Genomic DNA, 24,534 nt, shown 5'->3' on the forward strand with positions numbered 1-24,534 from the left:
AAAGAGGGAGAACACGAAAAAGTTAACAAGTTTATGAGGGAAATGCTTCATCACTGCACAGTGAACTATCACTATTATGAATTTTGAAAAAAAAATATATATATATATAAACAATTTTTTTTTAAATCCTAAAAATATTTTTTTCATACAGCAGAAGGACAGTGTTTTACACATAACAATTTTCATTATTGTACTAGATACAGAAATTGAAGGAAAAAATGTTCAATATTTCCAAAAATTTTACTGCTGTAAGCTGTACTTAACTCCTTAAATGAAATCTTGTTGCGTTCGTCATTTTAGATGTCACACTGTTTGTTACTTGGCAACAATAAATGAGGTTCGGCCGAATTCTTTAGTTTCAATTTTGATGGTAACCTTAATAACTCTACTCTCGGATCAGAATTATCGAAATGATCAGAACAAATATACGGTATTTCAGGTCTGAAACTATCTGCTCTCTTTCACAAATACACCCACCTTTCACGAACAGCCTGTGACTTTGGAAATCGATGGTAAATTATGTTTTTTATCACCACAATTTTTACCTCTGATTTTACATGTCGCTACTGCACAAGTGCAAGGCATTTTTTATCAGTTAAACTCTTTTACACTCATTAATAAAACTATACTACACTACAAGTTTGGCAAAGTAAAATTAAAAAGATAAATTATGCTTTTCATCACCACAATGTTTTCCTCTGTTTTCACAGGTTGCTACTGCACAACTGCAAGGCATTTTTTATAAATGAATCCCTTTTACACTTTTACACTCGCTAAGAAACACTGAATTATCGAAATGATCAGAAAAAATGTACGATATTTCAGGTCTGAAAGATCTGCTCTCTTACACAAATACACACTGTACAACTGAACTACAAACTTGGCAAAGTAGCCTAAAACAAAAAAGAACTTACTAGGAAGGGCGAAAAAGAAATTGATGAGGGTAAAAGAAAAATTGACTTAACTTTACGATTTGCCCCATATGCGTTGACATATGAAGGTCTGCCAATATATGTTTTGCACTGCTTTCTCCAAGAAATGGAGTGTCATAAATATATCTGGTGCATTGCTTTCCCTTTCCATAGTTAAAGGCAGGGCCTATTCTATATTCCTTACTACTAGATTGTTTTGAATACACAAGCAAGTTAAAGGTCCCAGCCTTGACGGCAGTTGACGTCACAAGCAGTGTGTCTGTTCCTGATGGCCAGTACCTTCTATTCTGTTTTCCTTGCTTTCTCCCCATTTGTCCATGCAAACGTGGCATCAATAGTTATGTGGTGGTGGGGGGGGGGGCAGAGCCGTGACTCTTATAAAAAGAGAGCAGCAGAGAGGGACCAGCCAGAAGCTCTTCCACTTTCAAATTATCTGCTTCTCGTCTCCCTTTTATCGTCTCAACTAAAGCCAGGCAGACTCCTTATTATCGTCCAGTATTGGTTGCGTAATCTCCGCAGTCTCACTGGATGCACACGTACCTATCATAGCCAAATGACTCATCTATTGAGAACACGGAGATTTTCTTCATTCCAATAATGTCGACACCTCTCATTCTTGACAGCATCAGAAGTCTTGATAGGATTATAATAATGGTGAAGGCAAATGCCAGACAAGTTCCGTGCAGTTCTATAGGAAGCATGACTTATATTTCGCGTTCCTTTAAATATATATCATGTCGTAGCTTCTATGATAATCAATCATGCTGTAATTTTTTAATTGATAGCTCAATGTCTAATTACACCTTCAAAAGTTGGTAAGCAGCAAACCATTTTGTTTTTCGCTTTAGATGAGAGGTCAAAGCAAGAGAAATGTTGAGAAAGAATGAAAATTACTTTTAAAAGTGATTGCCACTCAAAATCTTTACTTGTTTTTGAATAACGGTGAGTTAAACAAAGATGCAGAACTCAAGACTCAAATTTTGTTCCGTAAAATTTATATGGAAGCCTTCAACATATAAAAAACCATGATTGCATGGATGGTATTAAATGTCATTTCAAATAGTAGAAAACTGGGCTATATATGTCAGGATGGTTTACGCTTTACAATAATTAGGCTATCTTTTATAGCAACTAAATAAAAAAGATTTTATAAGACAATAATACGAAACATAAAAATATTAACTATAAAAAACTACACTTTGTAATGGTGTATAAATTGTTACAGACAATCCTTATTGTATTGTAGACATGTTACAATATAAAATTATATGGGCCTACATGATTTACAATCATTAGCCTATATTTTATAGGAGCGAGAATAATAAATAATTAAGAATTAATAAAGTTTCTCATATGATATACCTAAGAATACAAGACAATAATAAATAATAACCATCATCATAATCATAATGATAAATAATCCTAATGATTACGATAATAATAATAATGAGTAATAATAATTATTATAATAATCCACCACTGTGAGTAACGGTTAGCACGCCTGACTGTGAAACAAGTGGACCTGGTTGGGACAAGTTACCTGGTTGAGGTTTTTTCCGGGGTTTTCCCTCAACCCACTGAGAGCAAATGCTGGGTAACTTTCGGTGCTAGACTCATTTCACTGGCATTATCACCCTTCATCTCATACAGACGCTAGATAACTTTAGCAGTTGATAAAGCGTCGTAAAATAACCAATTAAATAATAATAATAATAATAACAACCATCTTTTACTTTCTGTATTATTATAATGATGAATTTGTGAAAGAATTTCCTTGATTTCGTAATTTTGTCTTTCCTTTTGCAGAAGTATTTCCATTTCGCATTCAGCATTTTATCAGTTGGGAAACAAAAATATCTTATGTCAGAGCCTCTGGCCCTTTGATAATAATATTAATAATTATTACTTATTACATCCGTACACAGCGCAATAATTACTCATGTTGATGAAGATTCCGTTACATAACAGAACGAAACATCCAGATGTCAATGCGCAACATAATATATAGTCGTGTGATATCCATTACAATAGCGGTATTCAAAACACTATTGAATGATTAAAAAGGGAATGTCAACGAAATGCTGATAGCGAGAAAGCACATCATAGCTCCAGCGACAACTTATTATTTTAGACGAGCTTTGGCATTAGGCAACGACTGAAAGTACACTGCATTATTTTGCTTCCCGAAAAAGGCAACAAAATTAAAAATAATATGACTTCTGTAAGAATGTCGACAGTCACAATGTGTTGTATTATTGCAAACCACACTACTGTGCCTTCTTAAAATTACCGGTACTTTATAAACATTAATATTTCAGTATGAGTCACGAATTGCAGTGATGAGCGACAATTAAGCCGCCAGTCGGTGTACGTATTTCTTAAACAGACTGAGTATCAGTAGCGCTGTCTCGATAATAGAATTCTCGAAACTGGCGTTATTGGCCCACTAGTCTCGCCTACGAGAACGATCGGAACTAAGAGGCTGTTTGTTCGTCTCTAGTCTCAACTCTTCACCAGTTTTTCCTAGTTCATTTCCGATTTCGAATATCCCCATGTTTAGCCTGGCTTGCTTTACCCCAGTGCCTCCTTCGAAAAGTCGCGAAGCCAGGCTCGTTTGATTCACCAATGCCCATAGAGCTTGTTTCCGGTCAAAAAGTTGCCAAGCTAGGAGAGAACTAACCTCGACCCAGGTTTCATCTCTTGTTCTCCTGCTCCCTCATCATACCCTTTGGGCAAATTCCACACCCTACTCAAACACTCCATTACCCCCTCTCTCTTTCACACAAATTCTACCTCACTAACGATGTTAACTCCCCCCCCCCCCCCCCCCCACATCTTAAGCCTCAGGACGAATTTCTAAATTACGAAGTTCTATTGCGACACTCCTGTTTTCCCTCTCCCCAGGACCAGAGGGAAACATCTAACACTTCTTATTATTTTTTTAAAGAAACATAACATTGTTTGAAACAGGCTTTCTTTTTCTTCACCATAACATCTTGGTGGTGCTCAATCATGTTTATGCACACCAGGGACTAGTGCTGCCAACAGGATTGCCCCGGACAAGGCCAGTACTACATGGACTGCAGCACTTATCTCATCTTCTTCCACTCAGTGTGACTTGGGCTTGACGGACTCGTGAGGAAGTGCCCTGCACATCTGCAACTGGTGTCGCAAAAAGGGAGATGAAGAGAAGATGGAAATTGAGATGCTGCAGAGACTCACACGCAGTCTTCGCCCTATTGAGAATCCACAACCCTTTATGCTCCTTAAGTTCCATGGGTTGGAGCGTGAGGTTCCGGCCAGCTTCCATATATACAGGGTGATTCACGAGGATTTACTGCCACTTAAGGAGCTTATTTCTAAAGACATTTTGAACGAAAAAGTCATAAACAAATGTCCTATTCTCAATATTTACAGAGTTACACTAATTTGAAGTTGTTTGTAAAATACGTTTTTTCTTTAGTTTGAAGGTGAAAGAATATTACAAATAGAGAATGAACCACTCAGAATTATCATTTCTTTAATTGGCAAATATTTTGAAGCTAAAAATGTGCTGTGAACTCCTCAGTTGCTTCGTACAAAAATCCTTTTTAAGTTTTGACTAGAAAATAACATTATTCTTATGCACTTATCACAACAATTATTACAAATCACACCATTTCCACAGAGTTGATTCTATGCAGTTCAACTTTGCATCCTAATTTACAGTCTTAGACAGTTTACAACACATTTTTAAAAATGTCGCTGACCGCTTCGATATACTTGTCCGCATGCTTGTGAACCACACTAGTCACTCTATGTAACTGCATACGGCTATCTCTGATTTTCTTAGTGGCATGCATGATGCGCGCAAGTAGTTCTTCACATGTTTGTCACTTCGTTTGATAGACAAGATCCTTCATACATGCTCACCAACGTCTCCTGGATACTGAAGAAAGACATGATCGACTGTTCACATCAGTGAGGTGAAAATGGAAAGTGACAGTGCAGATGAATAACAAAAGTGGAGGTTTAATTTAAATTTTCGTCAAAAGAAAGAGAATGAAAAGTATTTGGGTATTGAAATAGTTAATTACATTTTCAACATGCAACTTTGATTAAAATGAAGTACATACATGAATAATTAAAAAAACTATTGTTTCTTTTTTAGATGAAAGAGTCCCTCAGTACATGACATCGAATTACCAGAATTCTTACCTTCCATACTTTGTAATCTTTTTATAGATAATTATTGAAATCATATTTTCTGCAATTTGAATTAGCTGCAAAACGATAATAAATTAAACAGCCCGATCTCAGGCAAAGATGATCACAGTTATAGCATCTCTCGATTAAGTACACAATGATCCGAAAAAGCGTTCCAACATCATCCAGATGTTTCAATCCCGTAGCAGATACCCAACCAGCGCATGTGCATAAGACAATACATGGTTCATACATGAACCGCTTGTTGGAACGAACCTCACAACATTCGCAACCAAAGGTAACAATGTATGACTTGTGGCTTTCCTGGCGTTTGATATAGAATAACTCTTCTCGGGTTCTCAGCCAGGTGAGTTGGAGATTAGATTACAAACTTTCGACGGCTAACTCTGCCATCTTCTTCAGGGCAGAGCTAGCCGTCGAAAGCTTGGAATCTAATCTCCAACTCACCTGGCTGAGAACCCAAGAAGAGTTATTCTAAAGGCAACAATGTTACTCATCGAGCATGAACCTCATCAGCTGCAGATATGGCATTGTCACGTTCTCGCGCTGGCCAAGGTCATGCGTTGTTCACAGCAATGCTTTCCAATAACGAAACGTAACTCTATAAATACTGAGAATAGGACATTTGTTCGTACGACATTTTTTGCTCAAAATATCTTCAGAAAAAGCTCCATAAGTGGCGATAAATCCTCGTGAATCACTCTGTATACAAGGAAAATGATTCAACAAAATCAGCTAACTAGGCTGTAGGCCAATCTGTAGATATTTTGCCACTATTTTCAAGTCATTATCTTCAGATATAAGCTCCATAAGTGGCGATAAATCCTCGTGAATCACCCTGTATACAAGGAAAATGATCCAACGAAATCAGATAACTCTGCTATAGGCCAATCTGTAGGTATTTTGCTAGCATTTTCAAGTCATTGAATCAGTTATAAAATCATGCTTGGTCGATTTTTTAAAAAGTAATTAATAATTACGTATTTAGTAGTGTCAGATTTTGATTTAGAAGTAGTTTAGTTTGTGTACTATTGATGCAATAAAGCAGTGGTTCCCAAACTTGTTAACACAAGTGCTTGTAACTAGAAGAAACGCAAATTATTAAATAACTATTGATTTTGTACGTCCAAGAAAACATAAGATACGAAAAATAATTTTGTCCCATTTTGAGTCAATTCTGGTCCACAGTGCATTGAGATTGCTTTTTATGATTTTTTTTTTTTTTTTTTTTTGTTACATATTGATACTAAAATTAATTTTAATGTATGTTTGTGTATTACTGTTCAATAAATGGCAGTCTTTTATTTTACACAGCTTAAAAATTTGTGTTGCTGACTTTGCTAGAAAATGGATTTGTAGGCTAAGTTATGTTTTAACTCATTGGACAAAACTCTGCATAATTAGGCCAGTGATGTTACTGGGTCAAAGTATACTACACCTGATATGAACCAATAAACCGAAATTGACTCTATTTTAATACTAAAGTGTCAATGACGTCATTCATATCAAATTAGTAAAGTGTAGTATAAATTTAGTTGTCACAAAAGAATAACAGCAGAGTTCTGAAAGTATAGTAAGTGATTTGATTAACTTTAATAAAAATAAACTATATGTAAACTAAGCCATTTTATTTAAATATATAGGTAGACAAAACAAGTTAAAGATACAAACAAGATCAGGTAACTTCCACGTGTACGAAGTTGCTGAACACACAGAAACAGCTGCAGTGACGTGACAAGCACACTTTTCTCAACATTTGCACATAAGTAATATTGCATTGAATACTACAACTCTCTAAATGATATTAAGACAACTTATTTGGAATGTAACGAACACAGGAAAATATATATGCATTAGTAAAAACTCTTATAATATATGTTCTGCAGATATTGCAAAGCTAAGATTTTAGCTTCGTCTTGGCCTGAAGTGTCCGTTACCAGTATGTCCCATGAAACCTGGCCAACTCTGCTGGCTAAATGGAAGAATGTTGGAGCATTTCTCCCCACTTCCTACAGTCCTACATCGGCAAGTAACCCTCAATCTGTAGACTGTGGCCTGCCCCATGTTCAAATCAAAGTCAGAGTCAGGCACTTTATCTTGCAATTTATAGCCCAAGCACTCCTTTACAGCAGCTTGCTGATACTTATCTGAAATAAAACATTTCCATCTAAATTAAGTTTCAATAGCTTGTGTGTTTCATAAGGGCCACTATTCTCACTTTTTAGAATCTCTTACCACTCGTGCTGTCAGATTCTGCATGCTTCTTTTCTATGCATTCTTTATCTTTCTCCTGTATTAACTGGGCGTCAGTCATTGGAGTTATCCAATATGTTACAAGCACTAGGTCGATACTATCATTCATGCGAGAAGGAATGAGAGGTGGAGCTAGTGTGCCTGTAGAACAGGAAAGAACTGTTAGTGTGATATTTCTTATACTAGTTTTATAATGCAGTGGCATTATTATGATCATGTGGTCATTCTGACCATTCAGTTTCAGTGAGTTATTCTGACTGAATGCTTATAGAATGCCATAATGTAAAATAGAAGAATAATACGGGAATATCTGTAGTCTGATTAGTGTAATATGTTACTAGTCAGTGGGTATGCAATGGAGGGAGAAAGGAACTGCCACACGACCCCATTACCTCCTGGCTTAGTTGCCTCGTGAACGATAACTTGAGATTCCAACCTGTCTTCGGACAAGTGACTAAACAACAACACGGGAAGAACAAATGAATCACTGAAAGGCAGGAGCAGTATGTAACACTGACAAAGTCTCTCTCTTAGATGTACGAAGAAAAGATAAATTTTTATGTCACGAACATGATGCTGGCAAATGGGTAAATGTTAGAACAAAATATTGAAGTAGTATGGTGCAATCAGATTTAAAACTCTCCAAAGTTACTAGAAGGTCAAAATTTGTATTTACACTGAAGTTTAATAATTTATATTAGCTCTGCAACATAACAGTAGGAATTTGGCAAAACTGCAGTAGTTCTGTCTTTTCCACGTGCAATGAGAATTGCTCATTCCCCTTAGCCTGTCTTGAGTCATAAGTATAGCCAGCTGCATAGGAACTATGATAAACACACACCTAAAGATGTGAGTCGTGGCAAGCCATGAGGATATGAAGCAACATTTCTCCTAACCCTGCTGTTCACTGTTCTCTTGTCTTGTTCAGTGCTCAAGGAAAAATCCTGCTGTCCACCACCCAATGCTTCTGCACTCACTGGCCCATACAAATCATAATCAGAGTCCCTGCTTGACCCTGGGCTGTTGTCTATTAAGCTACTGTATGCCAGTGGGATGTTCCCATCATCCCCTTGTTGTTGCCAAGTAGACTCCAGTGGATGCATACCTCCGTGCTTCCTCACATTTGGGTACTCGCTGTTACCTTCATAGGTAAACAAACAAGCAAAGAACATAAAATATAAATATAGAAGGACTGTTAATAACACACAAGATGAGTGAAACCTCTGGTAACTGCTAAGTATTCAAGGACTCTTATAAAATATTTTTAACAGAGCATTTTTTGGTTTCTCAATCATATTCCTGTTTGTGTCTATATATAAAACAACTAACGATGTTTTTTTTTTTTTTACAAGAAGAAAAATTGTATGAATGAACACTGTTTAGGGTGAGACTCCCATAAGGGTCTCATACTAATGAGGCTTCCATAGTAGTCCTATTACACGTAAGCCATAAAGTGCATATCTGATATAAGGATGAAGATGACAAAATGACTACAAGGGTCAATTGCTTATAAGTTGTTCCGAAAGTGGGTTGAGAAAGAAAAACTTAATAAACATAGCCGAGACACCTTGTTCTAAATTAATTTTATCCAGAACCAGTAACCTAGTAATCACATACACTGACTTCATACAGGTGGATAAAAAAAAACTGCACAAATGATGGCACATGCAGAACTGATAGAGTACTGTATACAACTATTTAAAATATACATATTATCCTCAATTTAACAAATGCACAGAATAACAATGAAATATTTTATTAGAATTTAGGTGAAATTTACATATAATTATATTAGGTTGATGCATAAGTTCGTAGCATTTTTTCGTTGTAACAAAACTTTTCTTCGAGATGAAGAGAAGACAGAAATTAATCAGTAATATATTCTCCTACATTATCTATGACTATCTGCCAACGCTGGGGTAGTTTTTTGATTCCAAGTCTGAAGAAATCTGCTGATTTAAAGTTAAAGTTTTCAAGCCAAGTTTGTAAAGTATCTTCATTGTAAAATGAGTTCCCTTGAAGATTGTTGGATAGAGAATGGAAAAAGTTGGAAATCTCAGGACGTAAGATAGGGAGAATATGGAGAATGTGGAATCACTTTCCAAACAAGCTCCTGGATAGCTGCTTTTGTTATGTTAGTGGAGTGTGGGCATGTATTATCATGTTACAGCAGCACTTGATGCAGTCTTCCTTTTCGTTTTTCTTCAATTGCAGCCGCAAGGTGTTTGAGTTGTTGGCAATAAATGTCAGCAGTTATGGTTACATTCCTGGGAAGCAATTCATAGTACATGATGCCTTCTTTATCCCATCAAATGCATAACATCATCATCATCATCTGTGGATGAACACTAACTTTTGTACAGGTGTTATGTGTTGAAATGACAGAACCATTTTATTACAGTTCTTTCTCATACACTGCACAAATGTTTCGAGCTGCCTCCACTGCCTTTGCTCCTCTATTAAACTCAAACAGAAGAATATGTCGAAAGTGTTCACTTTTTTCTCTCTCTCGCTCTCTCCTTATCTTTTTTCATGGTAGATAGTAAAAATATGTTGTTGATTTCTAATGGCAAACTGCTGGGTTCTGGGCCATGTCTTTCATTCATAAAAACAAAGCAAAATTCAAATTGAATTCAATCTACCACATGTATCAAACAAGAACATCAAGTCATATCCATTTGTCCACTCATAGAATTATCACAAGTTTTAAAAGTAGTTTACATAGAGGCATAAACATGTGTAATAAAATTCGAAGCTCCATAATAAGTAGTAAACAAAAGAAATTTAAAAGCTGCTGCATCATATGGCATATACTGTAGAGGAATTTATGTTTTTAGATCCTGCATGAAAGTACACAACATCCCTCTTAAACATTGGTCTGTCATTGGTTTGCTGTTTGGCAGTAGAGGTTCAATTACAAAATTCACATGAAATTATCTTAAGGAACTTCACATTCCTTTTGATTATGTAATGTCTATTCTTATAAATATTATCAAGGATTCTCTTCAAATATTACATAATCATCTCTATTTCAATTAATCCACTTATATTTGCCTTCAACAATTAATTTTTTTTTTTAATGTATCACATCACATTATATTCTACATGTTTATTGTATTCAGAACCCTTGTGGTCACTCAAATTCTTTGAGCTGATGTCTATAATTTAGAAAAATATATATGTAATTGTGAAGGCATATAGGTCGTTATTGTTATTAAGAACATTTCTATTATTATTATTATTATTATTATTATTATTATTATTATTATTGTTGTTGTTGTTGTTGCTGTTATTGTTGGTATTATTATTATTTTTATACTATCTTAGTTGTAATCCTTCTTAAATCGTGTCAGCAGATGTCCTACAATAACAATGTTACAAATTCATAAATATGCTTATAGTATAATCAGAAACTAGATTAAGACCTAGAAATAAGATTGACGAAGCCATGATTTGTAAAAATCTTTATGGTGAATAAATTACTATTACTATCAGTCTTCTGCAGGGGCGTATTTTGCGGGCTACCGGGGCTACCTGCGGTAGCCCAAGGAAATTACAAAGGAAAAAGTTTATAATATAACATAATGTAATAATTTTGTATTATTAGTTTTACCATAGTAATTAAAATTAAAGTAATTGTTAGATATATTTTGTGTAATAATAGGGTCAGCAGTAGCCCAAACCCTTTAACCAGTATACGCCACTAGTCTTCTGGCTTCTCAATATAGCTTGGTCAAATTTCCTGGAGGCTGCAAATGGATGTTTCCTGCATTTCATAAGATGATACTTATTCAAACTGTTTCTTCTTGAGAGCATACGGTGCAGATATGAATTACCAATGCCTACTTTGTACAGACCCAGAAACAAAATTTGAACTACCTGAATTTTCCAAGTTCCAATTCTAACATACTGCACATGCTCAGTAATGTTATAGCTTGAACTTGGAAAGTTACTGAACATGCGCAGTATGTTAGAACTGGAACTTGAAAAATTCAGATGGCCCAAATTTTGTTTCTGGGTTTGTACAAGTGGGTCTCAAGACAATCGTGATAGGTGTAGACTCTCTTCTTGGTTTGTTTTTGTTCTCTTCTCATGTGGTTTGTATATTATTCCAAAATTAGGGTTCTAAGTGCAGAATTTTTCTTTTCTTTCCTTTTTTTTTTTTTTTTTTTTGCATCTTATTTTTTTAATTATTTATTTAATTTTTTTTTGTCAGACTCAGTATTCAGAAGTGTTTTGTTTTGAATAATTCTGGTTAATTTTTTTTGCCATGAGATCTGTCTTCTCAATTCTTTTAATTCCTACATGTGATGGAACCCACTGAAAACTGATTTGTTTCCGTAAATTGGATATTAATTTCGAGCGAGGATGTTTATTTAAAGCTATCACCTGGATTGCTGTCTGTAAGTCAACCTAGATTACTGCTTTATCTAAGGTTTTTGGTTTGGATTCTTGCTTCTCAAAAATTTAATAACAATGTACGACACAGAAATCCAGATGTGAGAGCAGTCGATATGAACCTGAATAGTGACTTATAGAGAACCTTTTGTCATTGCCATATTTCAAAAAGATTTTTGTTATTTAAGAAATGTCTAATCAACAAAATTATACTAGGTATAACATACTGTATTTAATAGGAAGGGGAAGTTTAAAAAGTATTCTAAACTTTGTGAAAGAACTTAATCGTAATAAGGTTAATATAACTGTAGCTGTAAACATATTAACATTGTAATAAATTTTATGTCCTGGAGTAACAGTTAAATCCATGAAATTAAATTAAATTTTATCCTATATCTACACTGTGACTCTTGTACTCACCTTGAAAATCTGGAGACAGCATCTCCTCCTGCTCACCAGTTTCACTTGACACTCTGTTACGCCCATGATTTGGTACCAAATAATCGCCCTCATTATTGTTATTGTTGTAGTAGTATCCTCTATCTTTATTCTGGTTGTTTCCATTCAAAATAGAATTGCCTCCTCTGTGTCGAAAACTGGAAATACCCACTGTATCTCCTTCGAACTCTTTCTTCTCACCTGGCATTGTCTTGTATTCAGAGTTGTGACTGTACATCTCCATGAAGTCAGGGTGAGACTCTTTGTAGTGTCGAGCCTGTGCAGATGTATTCACAGAATTATTGTACTCCAAATCTCTGCGATCCTCTGTGAAGTAAAGAAAGTCAAGAGCCAGTTTAAAATTAGATTGTAATTAGTGTTGACAAATTTTATCCACAGGATGGTTTAAATAAACTTGGTCAAAATGGCAAAACTTATACTTAAGGATAAAATTATTAAAACATTAAAACACTTCTTAATAATAGTAAATTTAATGTAACCTCTATGCAGTAAAAGATAAATGACATACTTCTTTTGTATCTAACGTAATAGGTCACTACAAAGTTACAAAATTACATAACATGTTAAAACAACAATATACCTAAACAACATATGGGTATATGAATGACGAAATCCTCACAAGATCAAATGTGCATTTAAATTACAATTCCAGTTAAACAGTAATAATCTGTCAGTCAGTTTGCTTCCTACTAAGTTACTTAATAAGGTAACTGTCCAGAGTTATGTAATTCGATTTTAATGGAAATGCATATTTAAGCCAAATTTTGGATTGCTAAGAAATTCAGTTATAGTTGTGCGTTTCGATTTTTCCTCGTTTACGAAATATAATGATTTTAAATATGAATGATTCCAGTGCTTCATATGTTATTCCTGAATTCATCAGTCAAACATAAAGTACAGAGTATGAGAATATGTTTATATTCTTTTAGCAATTTTTTATGCACCCTAGTACTGTCTCTTCCTTTCATGAGCAGACAATGATTGTTGTTCAAAACTGATCAAACTCATGTTTGTGCGATCGAGTTTTATTAGTAAGTTTCTTTTGAATTTACTCTGATGTATGGTGAAGCGTTGCCAGTTCAAGTGATACAGTTTATATCAGACTGTTTTTTCATATACAGAATGACATGCAGGAACAGGAGATTTTGAATCAATTAATACAAAGTTATACTTGAAATTGATAAGACTGTGATACCGCCATACTGTTCCTTAGGCAATATAATTTTAGTTGCTGTGATGGAGTGGATGGGAAACCAGTAAATAAATTATTGTTGTGAAGCTGCAGGATGAGAATTTCTGCATCATTTTCAATTTCATCATGATACAGCTGTGAAGACATGGGTTCAAAGATTTTAATCAACAGGTTATATCCTGAGCAAGAAGTATCCAGGATCAAGAAGAAGCGTTGGAACGCCAGTAACAGTCAAGCAGTCATTGCCACTATCCAGCAGAGTCCACAATGTTCTGCACAGTGACATGCTGTGTCATTAGGTTTGTCTCGCCACATTGTGGCCAGAATATTATCTTCAGATCTCAAATTGCATATGTACAGTAGTGGCAAAAAAAAAATCGGACCAACCCTTTTAGCTGATTTCAGAGCCTTGTTCACTCCAGAGCACGATAGACTGGTAACAAAGACTTTCGTGGTTCGAATCCTTCCTGGAAAGGAAACTTTTTTTTGTTCCTTATTCAAATTTATTCCCAATACTTTTCGATTGCTGTTAAATTCATGTTCTGGGAATAATAAGTTAATTAAGTAGTAAAATATCGCTGCAATCGAAAAGTATTGGGAATAAATTTGAGTAAGGAACAAAAAAAAAGTTTCCTTCCCAGGCAGGATTCGAACCATGAAAGTCTTAGTTACCAGTCTATCGTGCTCTGGAGTGAACAAGGCTCTGAAATCAGCTACAAGGGTTAGTCCGGTTTTTTTTGCCACTACTGTACAAGCTTCAGGTCATTCAACAATTGCAAGCCAGCAATCCCAACAGACAAGTAACTTTTGCTGAACAGTTTTTAGCAAAATGTGAGGAAGATGAAATTTTCCTAAAGAACCTCTGGCTGCCTAACAAATCACATTTCCACTTAAGTGGCTATGTAAATAAACAAAATTTTCGCTACTGGGCTGCAGAGAATCCCCACTTTCTACACAAGAGACCGTTAACAGTAACAAAGTGACAGTGTGATGCATATTTTTATGAAGATGAGTACGACCGTACAATTACCCTGACTTCCCAATGGTACGTCAACATATTTGAAACATTCCTTGGCAATGCAATACTGCAGAATTATCCTATGAATGAGTCCATGTGGTTTCAGCAAGACGGAGGCACAGCTTATATGGCGAGAATATCCACTGCAGCATTACGACAGCTCTTTGGAGAGTGGCTCATGTCTCATGTCGGAGAACAGCAACAGGGATTGGTCCATGCAAACGCCTGAGATTTCAGTGTGTAATTTACTCTTATGAGGATTTTTAAAGGGTCGTGTGTATACTACTCGTCCTCACACCCTAACGAACTAAAGGCTAGAATTCGTGACAATATAGCATCAATCACTGTTGAGATGTTGTGAAAAGTTATGTCGAATTAGTGTTCATGAATGCAGGAATGTGTACACAGGAGGAGACCATTTACAGGACATTACCTTCAAGACATGACTGCTGCTGTAATTAGTGGGCAAATGGCATGGTTTTATCTTTCTGATGACCATGTGTATATACAAAATCTCAGTTCAAGTTGCATTACTGCCTTATTAAAATTTTGTGTTACCACGAAAGAGAGAGTTGAAAATCAGTTGTTTTCTTTTGCCAGTGAACTTTTTAAACTGATACATGATCAACAAAAACGTGGTACTTCGATTGCAGTATGCGGAACATTAAACATTGTCTGTAAGTCTGAATATGAATACATTTCTGATATATGAATCCGACACAGATTCATCCACAAGTATGATCTCCACACACACAATAAATGATTATTATAATTATTAGACAAAATAAATGAACAGACATCAGAAAATAAATGAACATTGTGAAAGAAGAAAACAAACACGCTAGGGTTTTTACAGTGAAGAAATTTAAATGCACCAATACTGTGTATTTTAGGCTCTACAGCAGTGATCAACTTGGTCGATAGCAGATGTGGGGGCTCAATACCGCTCCCAGGCATTACCTCATTCTTGGCATTAAGCAATCCTATCTCCCGTTCAGTAGCGACTCTGGGCAGGTGCTAGCTGCAATGTTGAAAAGAAGTATGTCTCATCAGTCAACGACTCTTTCAGGAGGAATTTCATTGACGATTTCAACACTTGGACGTATGGAGTCGGATTTTAAGATTTTCATAGCCTAGTGGTGGGAAAAGTCGTTTTTTTTTTTTCTGGAACTCTACTGAGTGTTCCAGTCCCAAGAAAGTACTAATTCCAAAGAACAGTTCCGAAATAACATCAAGCATCTGACACAATGTAATTATCACAAAATATTATACTGTTTCGGAACTATTTCCATTTCCAAAATCTTAGACCATATTGCAATTCGAACCACGACAGCTGTTACAGTCCGCTGTAAGTGTAGTAATTTATACAAGCTATAAAACATTGCAATGGTTTGATCATTCCTTCTGTTAAATAAAGGATATTATTACTACGTGAAATGTCTTTATTGTTTAGACAACTCGCTGGCTAAATGTTACAAGGGTGTATGTAGTAATATTTCTGATAAAGACATAGAACCTTGTAATATTGAGCCAGCGAACTGTCTGAAGACACATCTGAACCTCACAAGTGATATCAACAAGGCACCACTTATAGGCAACTAGGCCAGGAGATAATGGGGGTAGGGTGGTCAATTCCTTTCCCTCTCCATTGCATACATCACCGATTAGCTACATATTACACTAATCTGACTTCAAATGCATACAAATAATCATTCTTCCTCTTACATATTTCATCAAGTGAGATGTACGTATCAGCAGAACCTCTATCAGAGGTAATGTCTTTATTAATGCTTCATAATTTTATTTGTAATAAACATTGAAGTTACTTGGGCTACATTTGCGATGTTATGTTACCATATACAACATTTATAACACAATACAATGCGGGATATAAATTTTTATAATATTTTTCATTGGATATAATAAAACAATGACCTTGGAATAATAATAATAATAATAATAATAATAATAATAATAATAATAATGAGACAATCTTACAATTTGAATTTCTTTTTATTCTTGTTGCTAGATTAATATCAAACAATGTAACTGAAGATGATTGGCCAATTAGACTCATTGTTTAATATTGAAATTCATTGAAGTTAAAAATTGTTGCGCACCCCCCATCATACTCACCTGTGATAGAACTACTGTGCATCCTAGAACACTTTGGCTGGAACTGTTATGGTCTCTGAGAAAGTATCTGAGTGTCCCAGACAAGATGGTTCAATGGTAAGTTATGTTATACAGTACTCCAGTTTCCATGAATAACAGTAGGTCAGAAACTCCTACTGTTATTTTAGAACAGTGTTTTCCGACCTGCTATTCTTTTTTTGGAACTATTCTTTTCTCGGAACTGTTCCAAAAGTACTGTTACATTATTTTTCCCTATCTCTATCATAGACCCATCCACTGTGGATGTAGATGGTGCTCCTGCTGAGCTTTAGCTAGAAATTACATACTTATAGTGTGATAGCGAACTGAAGGTGAAATATTATGATGGTAGGAAGAAGTTTGTGTGATTTTTTATTCACATTTTTCATAAATCAGATTTCTCAGGCTTCATGAGAATGTTTCTGACATACTGTGCATGTGCATACACATGAGAACATAGTTTTCGTTAATGAAAATAAGTAAATCTCACAACAGAAGTAGCTAATTCATCTGACTACAATCTACAAAGTTTCCTCAGTTCATGCACTGTCCAGATCATGGAGCGTAATACCGAGCAATTTGTATGCAATGAAGGGACCAAAAATATCGTAACACTAGCATTACAGAAGATCAGGAAATATTTTCACTAATGGTCCATTAATATATCTGTGTCTGTTTCATTTTATGTTCTATGTAAATATAATTTAATGAAAGAAGGAGTACAATTCACTGTAACTAAATTCAATAGTATCAGTAGAGGGACAGGCTTTCAGTTGTCATGTTTTATACTGTAACATTTTCTACTATATATTTTGCAATGAAGTTCACATGTGTAAAACTCATTAACTAATGATGAGAGAGAGATGGAACGGAGAAAAATTCTCTCCGGCGCCGGGATTTGAACCCGGGTTTTCAGCTCTCCGTGCTGATGCTTTAACCACTAAGCCACGCCGGATACAATCCCGACACCGTTGAGAATCGTCTCAGATTAAGCTCCATCTCTTGGGTTCCCTCTAGTGGCCGCCCTCTGCACTACGTCATAGATGTCTATGCACGCAGGACCGAAGTCCATACATGTGTAGAGGTGCACTCAGATGAGTGACTGGTTGGCCGGGGTCCGACGGTATGGGCGCCGTCTTTAAATCACAAAGTGATTTATTACGCATATCATATTTATTTTGATGTACCGAAGTACATATGATATTTCCATGCAGATATTCTGCTTTCTCAGATGATGAGAGAGAGATGGAACGGAGAAAAATTCTCTCCGGCGCTGGGATTTGAACCCGGGTTTTCAGCTCTCCGTGCTGATGCTTTAACCACTAAGCCATGCCGGATACAATCCCGACACCGTTGAGAATCGTCTCAGATTAAGCTCCATCTCTTGGGTTCCCTCTAGTGGCCGCCCTCTGCACTACGTCATAGATGTCTATGCACGCAGGACCGAAGTCCATACATGTGTAGAGGTGCACTCAGATGAGTGACTGGTTCTCAACGGTGTCGGGATTGTATCCGGCGTGGCTTAGTGGTTAAAGCATCAGCACGGAGAGCTGAAAACCCGGGTTCAAATCCCGGCGCCAGAGAGAATTTTTCTCCGTTCCATCTCTCTCTCATCATCTGAGAAAGCAGAATATCTGCATGGAAATATCATATGTACTTCGGTACATCAAAATAAATATGATATGCGTAATAAATCACTTTGTGATTTAAAGACGGCGCCCATACCGTCGGACCCCGGCCAACCAGTCACTCATCTGAGTGCACCTCTACACATGTATGGACTTCGGTCCTGCGTGCATAGACATCTATGACGTAGTGCAGAGGGCGGCCACTAGAGGGAACCCAAGAGATGGAGCTTAATCTGAGACGATTCTCAACGGTGTCGGGATTGTATCCGGCGTGGCTTAGTGGTTAAAGCATCAGCACGGAGAGCTGAAAACCCGGGTTCAAATCCCGGCGCCAGAGAGAATTTTTCTCCGTTCCATCTCTCTCTCATCATCTGAGAAAGCAGAATATCTGCATGGAAATATCATATGTACTTCGGTACATCAAAATAAATATGATATGCGTAATAAATCACTTTGTGATTTAAAGACGGCGCCCATACCGTCGGACCCCGGCCAACCAGTCACTCATCTGAGTGCACCTCTACACATGTATGGACTTCGGTCCTGCGTGCATAGACATCTATGACGTAGTGCAGAGGGCGGCCACTAGAGGGAACCCAAGAGATGGAGCTTAATCTGAGACGATTCTCAACGGTGTCGGGATTGTATCCGGCGTGGCTTAGTGGTTAAAGCATCAGCACGGAGAGCTGAAAACCCGGGTTCAAATCCCGGCGCCAGAGAGAATTTTTCTCCGTTCCATCTCTCTCTCATCATCTGAGAAAGCAGAATATCTGCATGGAAATATCATATGTACTTCGGTACATCAAAATAAATATGATATGCGTAATAAATCACTTTGTGATTTAAAGACGGCGCCCATACCGTCGGACCCCGGCCAACCAGTCACTCATCTGAGTGCACCTCTACACATGTATGGACTTCGGTCCTGCGTGCATAGACATCTATGACGTAGTGCAGAGGGCGGCCACTAGAGGGAACCCAAGAGATGGAGCTTAATCTGAGACAATTCTCAACGGTGTCGGGATTGTATCCGGCGTGGCTTAGTGGTTAAAGCATCAGCACGGAGAGCTGAAAACCCGGGTTCAAATCCCGGCGCCGGAGAGAATTTTTCTCCGTTCCATCTCTCTCTCATCATCTGAGAAAGCAGAATATCTGCATGGAAATATCATATGTACTTCGGTACATCAAAATAAATATGATATGCGTAATAAATCACTTTGTGATTTAAAGACGGCGCCCATACCGTCGGACCCCGGCCAACCAGTCACTCATCTGAGTGCACCTCTACACATGTATGGACTTCGGTCCTGCGTGCATAGACATCTATGACGTAGTGCAGAGGGCGGCCACTAGAGGGAACCCAAGAGATGGAGCTTAATCTGAGACAATTCTCAACGGTGTCGGGATTGTATCCGGCGTGGCTTAGTGGTTAAAGCATCAGCACGGAGAGCTGAAAACCCGGGTTCAAATCCCGGCGCCGGAGAGAATTTTTCTCCGTTCCATCTCTCTCTCATCATCTGAGAAAGCAGAATATCTGCATGGAAATATCATATGTACTTCGGTACATCAAAATAAATATGATATGCGTAATAAATCACTTTGTGATTTAAAGACGGCGCCCATACCGTCGGACCCGGCCAACCAGTCACTCATCTGAGTGCACCTCTACACATGTATGGACTTCGGTCCTGCGTGCATAGACATCTATGACGTAGTGCAGAGGGCGGCCACTAGAGGGAACCCAAGAGATGGAGCTTAATCTGAGACAATTCTCAACGGTGTCGGGATTGTATCCGGCGTGGCTTAGTGGTTAAAGCATCAGCACGGAGAGCTGAAAACCCGGGTTCAAATCCCGGCGCCGGAGAGAATTTTTCTCCGTTCCATCTCTCTCTCATCATCTGAGAAAGCAGAATATCTGCATGGAAATATCATATGTACTTCGGTACATCAAAATAAATATGATATGCGTAATAAATCACTTTGTGATTTAAAGACGGCGCCCATACCGTCGGACCCCGGCCAACCAGTCACTCATCTGAGTGCACCTCTACACATGTATGGACTTCGGTCCTGCGTGCATAGACATCTATGACGTAGTGCAGAGGGCGGCCACTAGAGGGAACCCAAGAGATGGAGCTTAATCTGAGACGATTCTCAACGGTGTCGGGATTGTATCCGGCGTGGCTTAGTGGTTAAAGCATCAGCACGGAGAGCTGAAAACCCGGGTTCAAATCCCGGCGCCGGAGAGAATTTTTCTCCGTTCCATCTCTCTCTCATCATCTGAGAAAGCAGAATATCTGCATGGAAATATCATATGTACTTCGGTACATCAAAATAAATATCATTAACTAATGTTATACCAGGGACAGAACATCTAGAGGCTTGGGTGACATCACAGCGGAAGAGCTCGCACACAGCAGAATTGTTCATTACACTACTAACTGAAAATGTTGACCACTTACCTCGTGCTGCTAATCTGTGTTCTCCAACTGAACGTTCTCCATTTCATCGCTGCTGCTGGAGTCTTCACTTCCGTCATCACTCACACCTCCTAAATTTATTATGATTGGATCTAAAATGTTGTCGAAATGCACCTCTTTTTCCATGTACTTGTCTTCAATTCGCTTTACTCGATTGCAAATTGGAACCCAGTCATTTGCAGTCATCGAACTGAACTTTTCTTCGCACAGCTGCTGCACACCAGAAAGAGTAAATGTTGTGTTTCTTGATGCAACCCACCCTTTCAAAATGGACCAAATTGTTTCTATCGGATTTAATTCCGGCGAATATGGTGGAAGCCTGAGGGGAGTGTGTCCTGCATTAATAAAAATTTTGTCTACCGAATACGTAACTGTTCTAGGTTTGGCAATTTTAATTAGTTCATACAGCGTAGGTTTTAACATTTTTGCATCGTATGGAATTCATTCTTTGTCGAGCCAGTTCTTCATTTCTTCTTTCGGCGTGTTGGATGTTGGAGCTTTATTCAGTATCACATTATGATAGGAAGCATTGTCGAAAATGACTACAGAATTTGGTGGTAAATTTGGAATTAATTTTTCTTGAACCCATCTCTCATAATTCTGTTGGTTCATTTGGTGGTGATAATCCCCCGATGCCTGATGAGATTTCCACATGAGTAGAGCATTAGGTACGAAACCAATTTCTCCACCAGCATGTATTATAATCAGTCTTTGTCCTTTTGACACAGGTGAAAGAAGACCATTGTTACTATCGTCACACCAGGATTTCTGATGCACGTGGGATGACAAGATATAAGACTCATCTAGATAAACTATATTGCGTCCATCTGATCTGTATTTCTTTATAAGTTTTAAATAATTTATTCTCTTCGTCCTTATATCGGACTTTTCTATCAGCACACATCTGTTTGATTTAGTTTTCTTCCATTGAAATCGTAGGTTTCGCAATAGTTGTTTCAAACTTGAATTTCCACTCTTAAAGCCTATTGATTCTAACAATTTACGCCTCAGTAATTGAACTGTAGAGACCTGTTTCTCTGTAATATAAAACTCATATACAGTTCGTCGCACTACACTCTCGCCGAATTGGTCTAGGTCTAACACTAGCTTCTTCACGGTTCTCTTCTTATCTGGCGTTTCAAATCCAACAATCTGACCACTCGCAACTTTTTTTGCCTCCGCACTGATTCTTTGAACACTGTTGCGGGACACACCAGTAGCTTTCAGAACTTTCTCCTGAACTTTTTCTAATGGAATTGTAATTCCTTCAAGTGCTTCTTTCTTCATGAATCCAATACATTGTTTATCACTTCTTTTGTTTGATTATGCAATTTTTTTCCTTTTAATGTCGGTCTTATAGGAGGCATTTTAAATTATAATTTCAATTTTTTATGTACACTTAATTCTACTAATGAAATACTGTGTAATTATTAATTATATTTTTAAACTTAACTTAAATGTTACTCACACTGAATAAATGTCACCACTATATACAGAGCGTTATACCTAAATTCACACGTATCTAAGAGTATTCTTATATTAAAAATCACAGTTTCACAGTACAATTATACACAATAAGTAAATTATTAATTTACGCTAATACTGTACGCTGATCACACCTACTGTATATAACTACTGTATTCACAATATCATAAAAGAACTTTTATTTTAGTGCTGTTACACACAGAAAAGGCTTTCACTGATCTGCTGCGCTCTCACAATACAGTAACATCCGTTCAGAAAATGTTTTGCAGCTGAATGGTACTGTACCTGCTAGTGTGGGAGGAGGGGTTGGTCAGACCGCTTAAAAGTAATGGTCTTCAAGCTTCTAGATGTTTTGTCCCAAGTGTACGTTATATTATATTATATTTTATAACATAATAAAATAAAGCCACTGGTGTAGCTCTGTCGGCTAAGGCACTTGACTGCCGATTCGGAGTTGCGCTCGGGCGCAGGTTCGATTCTCGCTTGGACTGATTACCTAGGTGGTTTTTTTCCGAGGTTTTCCCCAATCGTAAGGCAAATGTCAGGTAATCTATGGCGAATCCTCGGCCTCATCTCGCCAAATATCATCTCACTATCATCAATTCCATCGACGCTAAATAACCTCGCAGTTGATACAGCATCGTTAAATAACCAAGTAAATAAATAAAATAAAATGAAAGGAAAAGGTAGAAATTTAAATTCCAGTACCGGTATTTTGTTTTATTCAGCTTTCATTTCATCCCTAACCTATCAATCAATTGGTTTCACACACGTAAATATCAGTATTAGACATTCACATTACTTTAAGTTTAATTTGATCAATATGAGAAATGATAATCACTAAAAGGAGCCACCACCACAAGTCTCTAACAGTCTCTTTCATTAGCACTGTGCTTGCAGCAACAAAACATGAGTGCAGTGAGCACTAGGGTAGACTGAGATGATGTCATAGGGCATCAAGTTGATGATTACTCTCTACAGTATTTCAGAACCACTTCAAAACTTTATGTTCTATACAAAATAAAGGAAGAAATACTACAGGCATTCAAAGCTTTCGACAACAGGATCTGTGTACGATTATAATATTAAAACATGAGCAAAAAGTCACAATCATCACCTCCTAGTATCAGAACATTTCCTTCGACGGTTCAATGAGAAAAATAAAATATGTTCCTATAAAGTTATCAAATTTTTTACACAAAAAGATATAGAAAGTCCGAATTGATGAAAAAGCCATGTAAATAATGTAAATGAAATGATCACAGAAACACCATACATAGTGCAGACAGTTTGAATATGATGACATCTGGCAAAACGTAATCATAAGTGAATTCCTAACAGTAGTGCAAATCCATGCTATAAGACACATTCTTACACTACCCAAATCCATACAATATGGCTGCAACTGGAAGACTAGGAACACTACTGTACATATACTACTTACAAGAACCGAAAGAAAAATTTGGACCTAAAGTAAAACAGGTTTCAGAAAGAGATTCGCCATTTAATGTCGTGGTCAATGCAAGTAATCCCATGGAAAGATGGTTAAGAGTTGCATTTACCCCGGATATTAAGAAAGACACACTGCTGCTTCTGGATTCACTGAGTGGTCAGAAAGATGCAACCATGATGTTATTCTAGAGCATGGTAACTATTATGTGAGAAACCTTTGAGAAATGAATGGAGGGCCTGAAAACAAGCAAAAAAGTTTACGTAAATATATAGTCAATTTCGCTTTGTTTTTTTTCAATTACAGGTAGTTTTTATTTCATGTAGTTTAGTTCTTACATTAATAGCTCATGTTTATTAAATCAATATGAATATGAACATGAAAAGCCTGAAATCCCATAAGGGCAATGGCGTCCTACAGTAGTGTAGAGTGAGCTGAAGGTCCAAGAGAGCTTACAATATATACTTACAATCTAAACATACAAACTAAACATAAAAAACTATACAACTAAACACAACACAAAATTATACCTGCTAAACACGCACACAAAAAGAACTAAATAAACAATACGCAACTATACGCAATTTACATAGTGTTCGTAATTTCTTCCAGTTTTTTCCATGCCTCCCTGTCCCTCGCTGTTCTCTTCCACTGCACTTTAGTCTCTCTCCGAAAGTGTCCGACCACCTTCTCCTTGGACATCTTCTGCTCCTTTTCCCAATGCATGGGTCCCACATGGTCGAGGCATAGGTCCATCTGCTGCAGTCCATTCTACTCACGTGTCTGCCCCATTTCCATTTGAGACGTTTGCTATACATCATTGTTTCACTGAAGTGGTTCAAATGTCTGACTATTACTGTCACCTGAGGGTGATTATTC

General features: G+C 37.1%; 1 protein-coding gene and 5 non-coding genes across 10 annotated transcripts in view; 4 read left to right on the top strand and 2 right to left on the bottom strand.

Moving 5' to 3' along the window:
- Window positions 1-6,749: 6,749 nt before the first annotated feature.
- LOC138696430 (uncharacterized) overlaps window positions 6,750-24,534 on the bottom strand; it is an 80,862-nt gene continuing 63,077 nt past the window's right edge. For 4 of the 5 annotated variants that reach the window (XM_069821401.1, XM_069821398.1, XM_069821396.1 and 1 more), the window contains 4 exons: window positions 12,210-12,554; window positions 8,233-8,532; window positions 7,374-7,532; window positions 6,750-7,285 (listed from right to left, as the gene is read on the bottom strand). In XM_069821401.1, the coding sequence (XP_069677502.1) occupies window positions 7,044-7,285; window positions 7,374-7,532; window positions 8,233-8,532; window positions 12,210-12,554 (1,046 nt within the window). In that variant the 3' untranslated portion in view covers window positions 6,750-7,043. The remainder of the gene's footprint in view (window positions 7,286-7,373; window positions 7,533-8,232; window positions 8,533-12,209; window positions 12,555-24,534) is intronic. The other variant, XM_069821399.1, reaches the window with a different exon arrangement.
- Window positions 17,496-17,567, bottom strand: TRNAS-GGA (transfer RNA serine (anticodon GGA)). Its single transcript has one exon. It is a non-coding gene; the product is annotated as a tRNA-Ser (tRNA).
- Window positions 19,270-19,341, top strand: TRNAS-GGA (transfer RNA serine (anticodon GGA)). The gene has a single exon. It is a non-coding gene; the product is annotated as a tRNA-Ser (tRNA).
- On the top strand, window positions 19,652-19,723 carry TRNAS-GGA (transfer RNA serine (anticodon GGA)). Its single transcript has one exon. It is a non-coding gene; the product is annotated as a tRNA-Ser (tRNA).
- Window positions 20,033-20,104, top strand: TRNAS-GGA (transfer RNA serine (anticodon GGA)). Its single transcript has one exon. It is a non-coding gene; the product is annotated as a tRNA-Ser (tRNA).
- On the top strand, window positions 20,415-20,486 carry TRNAS-GGA (transfer RNA serine (anticodon GGA)). The gene has a single exon. It is a non-coding gene; the product is annotated as a tRNA-Ser (tRNA).

This window comes from Periplaneta americana, chromosome 3 (assembly GCF_040183065.1).
Source record: "Periplaneta americana isolate PAMFEO1 chromosome 3, P.americana_PAMFEO1_priV1, whole genome shotgun sequence".
Lineage (NCBI taxonomy): Eukaryota > Metazoa > Arthropoda > Insecta > Blattodea > Blattidae > Periplaneta > Periplaneta americana.